The sequence below is a fragment of the Acyrthosiphon pisum genome, chromosome A1 (assembly GCF_005508785.2).
Source record: "Acyrthosiphon pisum isolate AL4f chromosome A1, pea_aphid_22Mar2018_4r6ur, whole genome shotgun sequence".
Classification (NCBI taxonomy): domain Eukaryota; kingdom Metazoa; phylum Arthropoda; class Insecta; order Hemiptera; family Aphididae; genus Acyrthosiphon; species Acyrthosiphon pisum.
In genome coordinates this window covers 13,055,396-13,065,681 of record NC_042494.1, presented here as the reverse complement: position 1 = coordinate 13,065,681, position 10,286 = coordinate 13,055,396, and the positions used below count along the sequence as shown (strand labels likewise).

At 26.8% G+C, this 10,286-nt stretch overlaps 1 protein-coding gene across 1 annotated transcript; it reads right to left on the bottom strand.

The window, feature by feature from the left end:
• LOC100164545 (sorting nexin-4) lies at window positions 1-7,580 on the bottom strand. The gene is made up of 10 exons (XM_001948331.4): window positions 7,005-7,580; window positions 6,786-6,889; window positions 5,924-6,258; window positions 5,684-5,793; window positions 5,482-5,619; window positions 4,019-4,104; window positions 3,698-3,795; window positions 3,071-3,185; window positions 1,121-1,235; window positions 1-648 (listed from the first exon to the last, which is right to left on the bottom strand). The coding sequence occupies exons 1-10, from the start codon at window positions 7,026-7,028 to the stop codon at window positions 598-600; spliced, it is 1,176 nt and encodes a 391-aa protein (XP_001948366.2). The 5' UTR covers window positions 7,029-7,580; the 3' UTR covers window positions 1-597.
• Window positions 7,581-10,286: the final 2,706 nt, after the last annotated feature.

Below are 10,286 nucleotides of genomic sequence, written 5' to 3'. Positions count from 1 at the left end.
TTAAGTTCCTAAATAAGAATATAATTAAATAAATAAATATACATATACATTTGGTAACAACTTTCAATTTGGATATTTGATAATAAAGAAATAATTAAAACAAATGTTTTTAATAGACAATCGTAAATGTTTAATACATCCACATTTAACCAATTTTAATTTTTACAATAAAATATTCAAGAATTGATACACATTTCATAGAGTTTTTACCAATCTCAGTTAGGCACATTAAGGTTCTAATATTACTATGTACAGATAAATAACAAGTATTTTAATTAGCTAACGAATTGCATAAAAAAAAATTAATTTAATATAATATTATGTGCTTTGATGAATTTGTAAATGGTTAATGGTTTAATTATAAAATAAATAACAATATAATGAATTAGAACAACGCCTACTTAAAATTATTTTCAGTGATTCTATAGTAGCATTCACAGTTTCAACTTTTAAGTAGACTATTATTCTCAACAATATTGGAATGACCTAGTATTAAATTAACATAAAAATGACTGTTTACTGTTTAGGTACACAATAATGAATAAAATGGATTAATAATTGACTTAAATAATGATGATATGTAAAAGCTGCAATGGTTTAGTCAATACTTTGTATGCTCTGTAAAATATTTTTCCATGTTTGTAGCCCCTGTAAAATAAAATTGTAATTAATGTAAAATGTTAGATATAATATATAAATAAGCATAGTTTTTATGATTGTATAAGGCATTTAAATATTTTTAGATTGTATCTACATAAAATGTGTATAGAGGTACAAAAAAATTTAATTCTATAAATAAAGTTATTTTGTTCAGTAAAATAAGTTTTATTCTAATTGTTACATTATAACAAATTTAATCACTGAATACACTAAAAGTAATAACTACTTAATTATGTTCAGACATGTCTACAATTTTATTAAATATTAACAAATTGTAATACACGGTTTATAAGTTATAACAGACAAAAAAGTAATTAGTGTCATTTTGTTTTTAGTTTTAATTAATAGAAAGCAATGTTTTGCTAACCATAATAAATAATAAATATTTTAACTAGATAATTTCTTTATTGTAGTAATATACTATAATTAAATTTTAAATTATATTAAATAGCGTACAAACCTTTTGGGCATACTTAGTTTGAAATGCTACATAATCTTTAAGAATGTTCATAAGATCTGAGTCTTTTTGTCTTTCAAATTGTTTATAATTTTCTAATGATTTATCAACAAACTCACTAAAATAAAATTTAACATTAATTACTATTTCAATATAAACAATGTTAATATTAATATATTTTATTCAATTTTAAAATACGTAAAAGAATAAAATATATTGAATAAAAGATCTGGTAGTGCAGCCAATTAAGAGTTAAGTCAGGTTATGAGGACATTATACATGTAATATAAGACTCAATGTTTGAATTAACACAACCCTTTATATATTATTATAATAGATTAGGGTTACCATTTTACTTAAACCAGGATTAAAAATTTTTTAAAGTATATAGATCTAAAATTGTGATATAATTCATGTACTCTATTACAAATAAGTCTGTCAAAAAACTCGACCATAATGCGTCACAGTCTCCTTAGCTGCTGGCAGAGCGCTGTTATAGTCTGACTTAGGGCTGGCGGTATTTCAAATTTTGATACCGGTATCAAGTAATTAATTATTACCGAGGCACGGTAATTAACAAAAATACCGTATCTTGGTAATTATTGAAAATATCGTACCTCAGTAATTATTAAAAATACCTTACGTTGACAAATTTATTAATATTCTCAAGTTTCCAACCTAGGATAGGGCTATTATATTATGTCATTACAATTATATAAAAATAATAAATAATAAAAATACAGTATTTTCGGTAACAATGGTAATAACCGATTCATGGTATACCGATATTCTAAAATACCAGATATCAGTATTTTTAAATACCGGTAATTACCGGTATACCAAAAATACCACCAGCTCTAGTCTGACTTGCCAAAACAATGTGTAAGGTGACAAATAATGACTGCAGACAATCATAGTGATCTGACCGTTCAGACGGCTGTGCGAGTTTCTCCAGACTTATTTAGAATAAAGTATAGTAGTTATAGTAGTCGGGAGTAACGCGCTAATTGTAGCGAAATACTACAGCGCGCTAGAAATTTACGGTTAGCGTAGCGAATTATAGAAGTAGGTTATAGAACCTATTTCAAGATAATTAAAATATTATGATGTATATTTAAGTATTTAATTAAGATGACTAGATGAGTGTATTTCTGAGTTATTTGAGTTTAACTTGTGCCGCACTAATCAGTAATCATAAATTATAGATAAGACTATAATCATAAGAGCATTATTACAATGTTATATTTTATATTATTGAATACAGAATCATAAATAATAATTAATATATTAGTATTTTATTGTCACTATTTTTATTTTCGGCATTCGGCATTTTCTGTGTTTCTTTTAAGTATTAAATTATATATATAAAAAAACATTATTTTATATTCTATGTATCATTGAATTTAGATTTAACACTTCCATCACGATTACCTACACAACGACGAGGTCCACTTGACACTTATACTATACAGCAGAGCGTAAGAAGTTCTAGATCCGTGCTTGCCATCAACTTTTAAAAAAAAATGTTTGGTAAATCAAAATTCATTGTAATCACTAATCCTCTTACTGTATGAAATTCTTTCTCCCAGTGACGGAATGTCTAATCAATACAAACTACTAATTGGCAATTATCAATAAAACATTTATCTGTTTTGAGTTTTGTTACAAAAATACATGAGATACATTGAATAAACCTACCTTCCGAAATTACAAGAAAATAGTGGTAGGCAATGACCAAGTGCTCAAGTAAATATCTAAATAAATCAAAAAAATTTTTATAAAAATGAGGCGAAAAAGTAGCGCGCTACATTTAAACAATAGCGTTAGAAATATCGCACTACATTTAAAATAAAGTAGCTTTAGCGATAGCGAGCTACTTTTTGAGGGGAGTAGCAGTAACATTAGCGCGCTACAAAAAAACAGTAGCGTCCCGACCACTGAGTAGTTACTTACGAATAATTTGCTTTGGCCTCTATTTTTTTATTTTCAAAAGCTTCTATAGCTGCTGTGTCACGATCAGCTGCAGCTGCAGTATAACCAAAGAGTCTGGACATTATCCCACTAGTTTCTAAAACATAATATATATAATGTATATTTATTTATAATTCAATATCTAAGTAACAAAATATTTTATATAATTAGTAATAAGTTCAGTACAAAAATAGAAAATATTTGCTTGTTATGTTTAGGAAATACAATAATTGTTTTTTTTATTTAAACCCGTTAGCAAGGATTATTGAACTGTTAGTAAGATCAAATATGTATAAATATTCTATAAAGTTCTATTAATCTAGTGTTCTACAGATGATTGACACTAGTTATGAAATTATAAAAGATAGATTAAAACCAAGTGATACCTATAATTGTGAAAATATTAAACATATCTTTTTGGCAATCATGAAATTCTTCTAAAGTGGATAAACAATAACAAGTGCTTACAATTGTTTGCGGCTTGAAAACATGACAATAATATGCACTACACAAAGTATTTATTATATTTTAAGATTCTAACTATTTAGTAAATACTATTCCATTGTAGTTGTAAACACTTATTAAACAAAATAAATAACTTAAAATTACCTTTACTATTTGACATATTATTTAACTGATTTAAGTTGTAATGTAGTAGATCATGATTTTTGACAAAAGTGTGGAGAGAATTTGTAAAAGCCAAGTACCTAAAAGAAACATATTTTATTATAAATATGTCCATAAAAATATACAGTAACTAATAAGTAACACATTAAATAACAAATAATTATTTTAAAAACAGAAATATTGACTTCAAATTTGAGTTATTTCAGGTAAAACATATTAACTATCAACATACTATAATTTAAAGGTAATAAAAAAAAAATAATTTATAAATATTATAATTTATTAAATAAAAAAATTACTTACTCTTTTAATTGGTCCATAATAACCTCTTCGTCTTCCAACGCTGGACTAATAGCTGAAGCAATTGAGTCCATATAATGACCTGTTCTCTGAATATAAAAAAAAAACACTTATATTAGTGTTGATAGCAAAAATATTTTATACTATTTTTATATTATGATAGGTATACACTATTGCAGAGATAAATAGACATTTATCTCTTCTTACTAAAGGATAAAAAAATTTATTTAAATTTTAATAAATAAAATAATGAAAAAAAATCTGTTTGTTGGGTGAAGGGAGACGGGTAACTAGTTAGAAAATTACAAATTTTTATTGTTAATCTTAAATTAGCAATTCAAAATAAATTGCTTATACAAAATATGTAATGAATTATAAATACAGTAGAACCCTTTTAAGACACTTTTCAATGAACCAGGAAATGGTAGGATTTAAAAACCATTTTATTTTGGGAGATGATTCCTCGACACCATATCTATGCTTATTAGTGAACATAAAACCAATTTTACTTATACATTAAAAAACAGTATGTGAATAACAACTAAGTTTATTACAATGTAAAAATTAATTGATTTATCAGTTATCTTGTGTTTACATTCAACACCTAAAATAAATATAATTGCAATGTCTAAAAACAATAAAATGATCTAGAGATTACAGTATATTGTGTATAGTAATATATTTTATGTTATTGTCTATATATAATATCTATTATCTAGGGGCAGTTTTAGTAAGTAGGAAGGAGGTTATCTGACATACAGTTAATATTTCCTGATGAAATTAGCCTCCTTTTAGATCCCTTCATTATTCAATTGAAAATTAATTTTAATTTTTAATTACAAATGTATACTATTTCTGCAATTAAAGTATAGCTTTAATATATAATTATATACAATGGCCTGCCTTCTTTTATGACTTTTTAGAAAATAAATATTGTAATAATATATCAGTAATTCATGAGGTAATAGTCACAAAAATGACTATTTAAGACAGAAAAATTCAGGTACAAGATACAAGGAAATAATGGAACTAGCAACAAATTAGAGAGAGCTGATAATGAATATAAATAGATGGTTGAAAACATATTTGGCAATGTGACTTTAATCATTATATAACAAATAATAATTATCTCATTTGCTCCTAAGTTAATATTAATACTTAATAGCATACTAAATTAAATTTTATATTTTATATTTTTGAATTTGTATGTTTAATATATTTCTATTACTATTGTGCGCAAGCCTATATATCTCTAATAAATAAATAAATTCATTTATACATTCTATTATTACTTAACTGTAAATTTATTATACTGTAGGTAATTATAATCTATTTTCATAAATGATTATTATTATATGAAAAAGAAAGGGCACTTAATTATTAGCATAGTCCATAGGTATTGTATTAAATGTTTACCTATAATATTAAATCAAATTAGTTTTATTTAAGTGGCTATACATAAATACCTGAACTGCATCACCAATATCATTGTCCACAGCACTGAGTTCACTGAAAATTCTACCATAGTGTAAATGTATCATATCTACATTGTAAAGTCGTTCTGCTTGTTTTGCTCGATATGTTAATATCTTATTTATAGAACCCTAAACACATAATATTTATTAAACACAATTAGTTATTGAATTTTATATTTGATATGAGGTATACCTGTAATTTATTGCTGTATGTTTTAATTTCTTCAAACCGTTTATCTGAATTTCTACCCCTCAATGATGCATTCATTGTTTTAATTGTAAGCTCTGTATCTTTTAAAATGTCTGAAATTATATTCATACAAATGGTTATTTTAGAAAAAGGTTTTTTTTTTATTTTATTCAAAATCATTAATAGGTAGTTTTAATAGTTTTATTTAGGTGCATATGTTTGTAGTAAACATGTTTGACTCACTGTTATGTGATTTTGATAGATCCATCCAATTATCACATTCGCCTAGAAATTTAAGAAAACATTCGTCATAACCTATTTCAGAATGGCCAGCTATTCTTTTTAGAAAACTCTCAAGTCCTGCACGTCTTCTATCAACAAAATCTGGGTCCATAGTATCAGACACAGCTTCGCTGTTCCACATGAAAGATTGTTTCTTTTCTGGCAGCGGCGGTATGACAACCCAAGGATATTTATCTCCCAAGTGGTTGTGAAGTGTCACAAAGTCAGTATATCGTCGGGTTGCCAATGACAACTTTTGCATTCCTTTCGTTTCAGCCCATGTCTCACTGTCAATTCTTCAGACACAAGATAAACGGTTATTTGATTTGTGATAAGTATTAATACGTACAACCTGACTTTAGTTGCGCCAATCTATATTAAGTCATTAGACTCACAGTGGTCTTTTCGACCCCGTTGTACTTTTCAATAATAAACTTCATTTCATACAATATTTTTTATTAATTTTATCAAAATAAATAATTATTTCCTATAATTTTACAATTTATAGTTATTAAAAGTTACTTCTTAGTTCCTAATACATCAAATGGATAATATTTGAAAAAAAAAATAGGAATGTGCGGATTAAATGGAGTTTCATGGCAGGCAGTTGAAGTTTTCAAAACAACCCTTGGCAGCCAAGTTGTTAAATTTATTTAGAATATTATTATAGTATTTTTAATAATATTTGTAAAAGGAATACCTATTGAGTATCAATGATTGAAATGTAAAATGTACATGTCTTATTTAAGATGTAAAAAAGTGCGGTCATCTTGACCATAGCGTGACTAACGTCGGGTTAAGAATATTTTTGCCAATTACATACTTTGTTTCAATGATATACACAGTATAGTATTCTTTAAGGCTCAACGCAGAATTCATGCGCTTGTCAGCTTCTGTGATACCAATACTTGCATGGTCAATCAACGTCTATGTACCAAAATCAAAAAAATATAATAATTAGATATTTTTACTGCAAAAGTGCAAAACAAATCTTTTAACACAACTACATAAGGCGGACATTAAAGTGCCAATAGATACATACCTCGGATTCAGTGGAGTTCTCCATAGGTAATGGAAATCGTTCAGCCCTGTTGTCAAGGAAAATGACCAGATAGTTTTTAAGCAGATTTTGGGCGTAAAAAAATTAATACGAATGTGAAAAAAATAAGTAGGCAGGTAATATTGTAATACTACAATATAATTATTGTAAAATTATCTAATCGATCTGTTTATCTGATAACTGATAAGGGAATTACCGTAGATAACTGAGAATATCGGGGGCCCAAAAAGTGTGTCAAGGCCGTTCGAATCCGTAGAAAGCTGTTGGCTATTCAAGTAGAAAACTAGAAATGGTCGAATTTTTATTATTCTCGAATTAGTCGAATGGAACATAATAATATTATAACGTACTGTAGACCTAAGTAATACCTCGTACGTGCCTAATCATTTGATTTTGACATTTGACAATATTATTTCTACGAGTCCATTTACGTAATAATACCTAATTATTGTATACCAACTATATCAGATATTTAATTATAGGCAATTACTTACGATACGATATTACAATAATTTACTAAAATAGTGAATGGGGACACTAGCTAGTAACACAGTTGACATTAATTTATTGACGCCGCAGTGCCGCACCCATGCAATATTTTATGGGGTCCATTTTTTTAGTACCTATCTAGTGATTATGTTGTTTGTACATGTGCTATGTAGAGACGATAATATTGTACTAACATATTGTATTAATCATAGTATTAACATAAAATAATTGGGTTCACGACTTCAGAACAAGGTTCGCTGGAATTTATTCGATTAAATTAATGACAACATTACATCAATGAATAACAGTGTTGGTAGTAATAACGTAACGAAAGTAACACGTTACTGTAACGGCGTTACTTTGCTTGTAACGCGGTACGTAATTCCATTAGAATTATTACCTAATAACGAAAATGTAATGGACATTACTTTTGAAAAGTAATTTCTATAGAATAACGCGTTACAGTTTCGAATTATTAAGTACCTACCTATACGGCTGTACCTACCTATTGCGAATTGAAAAAAAATATATGTATAATCAATGCGGGTATTATTATGTTTACCAATCTAATATGTATGTATATTTAATTTTAACTCGGCACAATTCAGTTTTCAATGGTTTTGATATTTGAAATGTCTAATTGCACCGTAAATCACGAGAACGGTTAATTAAATTTATTATTCCTTTAAATAGGTTTCCTATGAGTATAGCTTGTGTGGAAGACTAAATTTTATATGATCCTATTAACTATACGGGTTTTATAAAACAATTGCTTGTTCAATTTTCCTGCAGAAGATTATTGCCTAGAAATTTAAAAAAAAATTTATTTTTGTAACGAGAAAGTAATGATTTGCTTTTCTATTTGAAAAGTAAAGTAATTTCATTACAATTTTATTTGAGTAACGAGTAAAGTAACTTACCCAACACCGATGACTAGTCGTCCGCTATAAAGAATTATAATAGGTAATATTTATTATGAACTGAGTTAATTATAATTTACAATTGTCATCTTAGTTCATGAAATGTATTAATGAAGAATGAAAATGTAATATGTGTGTGTTCAATTCTTTAAAACTTTAAGTCGAGCATAATATTGTATATTATGTTATCGAAAAAATGTAGAACTGAAGAATAAAACTGGTACTCTATAGAAATATTAACATCCCATTTCCTTGTACTATTCGGTTATGTATTAAATGTTAATATTATTTTATATTACGTCTAGTCTACAGTTCATAGGATTTCTATAGAATGTCAATTACCATACCTATGTTATGTAACTAAGTAACTTAGCCCTTAGGTAGAGTATGAAGTTTTGAATACTATGTTTATTAGGTATTTCAATTAATTTGTAAATTATGTATATTATTAAATTTACATTACTTATATAGGTATTTATTTTTTTTATGATAACATAAAAAATATATAGTTGATACATGCAATTTTTAATTCTTTTTAAGGTATTTGATACGCAAAAGAAATTTTTGATTTTTATCAGTAGGTATTTTTTTAAATTGTTGTCAAAATTTTTTTAGCTTGTTCAAAAAACACCAACATGTAATAAAAGATTGTAATACAAGATTACAGAATACAGAATACAATATTACAGATACAAAATGTAATACAAGATTCCTTATAATATGTTATTAGTGGAATTAAAAGTTAACAAGTTTAGAGTAAATTCGCTATAATTTTTGTATGAGTATTTGAAGATTGAAATTTGATAACATTAATATCCGTTTTGGATTTGGCACAACCTTCGGTCGGCAAACGGAGAATACTTGTGACGAGCTTATATGTAATAATTATGGACAATATTGAACATTAACTGAACATTAATTGAATACTTTAGTAATGTACCTATTTTGCCTATACAATACGCCGGGCAGCACATTATTATAAATTATGTTTGCACAAAGTATTTAAATCAATTTACAATTATATATTGCTAGCTGTGTTGTTACCCCTCCGTTGCCCGTGTATAATTGAAATCAAGGGGGTGGGATAACCGACTGAAGATCCAATTTGCTTCCAAAAAACCTCCATTGAAGTTTATAGTCAGAGCATTTTTTCTACTAGAAAAGTTGAGGAGTTGAACAAATATTTTTAAATACTTCACAAAAACGTCTGAAATTATTAGACTGGACAAAATAAATATAAAATTGTAATTAATTTTCAAGTCTCCTCCGTTGAAAAATACTACGAACGCTACAACTGGAGATGGGCAATCCACCTGCGGCGAATAGTAACATAACTTAGCGGTAGACATAACTTTTTTTTCTTATACGTGACACAATGTGAGCAGAAATTATTCATTGATGAATATACCATTATGATTTCAATATTGTTAATAGCAAGTAAATCGCTTTAAAATAATTGGTTCAATCTATTATGTGACCCTTACCAAAATAGATAAATTCAAAATCAGAATTTTTTTATATGTAAACCTCAACGATGCACTTTGCTACTAATGTAGAATAGGTAGCTAGTGTATAATTATAGCTGTTGTTCAATTTTACAATTATATATTATAATTTATAGCGTACACTAATTATACATTATAATATAGTAGTGTACTCATTATTATTATTATTTATTATTTAATATTTATCCATCTTCAGTCTTGAATTACATCTGAAAAATAAATATGTTTATTAAATCCCCCTTTAAAATATGCTTAGGCAATAAAACATGCAGTGTTACGGTTACATGTCTTATCAGAAATCAGAATTGATAACTGATAAGTGGCAAAATAATAAATACATATTATTATGT

What these genes read in the sequence shown, in the direction of transcription:
- LOC100164545 (XM_001948331.4), bottom strand. Translation starts at nt 7,028, where the DNA reads ATGGAGAACTCCACTGAATCCGAG. An exon ending in GTGTATATCATTGAAACAAA is followed by an intron (nt 6,259 to 6,785) that starts GTATGTAATTGG and finishes TTGTGTCTGAAG; the next exon opens with AATTGACAGTGAGACATGGG. An exon ending in GAGGCCAAAGCAAATTATTC is followed by an intron (nt 1,236 to 3,070) that starts GTAAGTAACTAC and finishes ATTTTATTTTAG; the next exon opens with TGAGTTTGTTGATAAATCAT.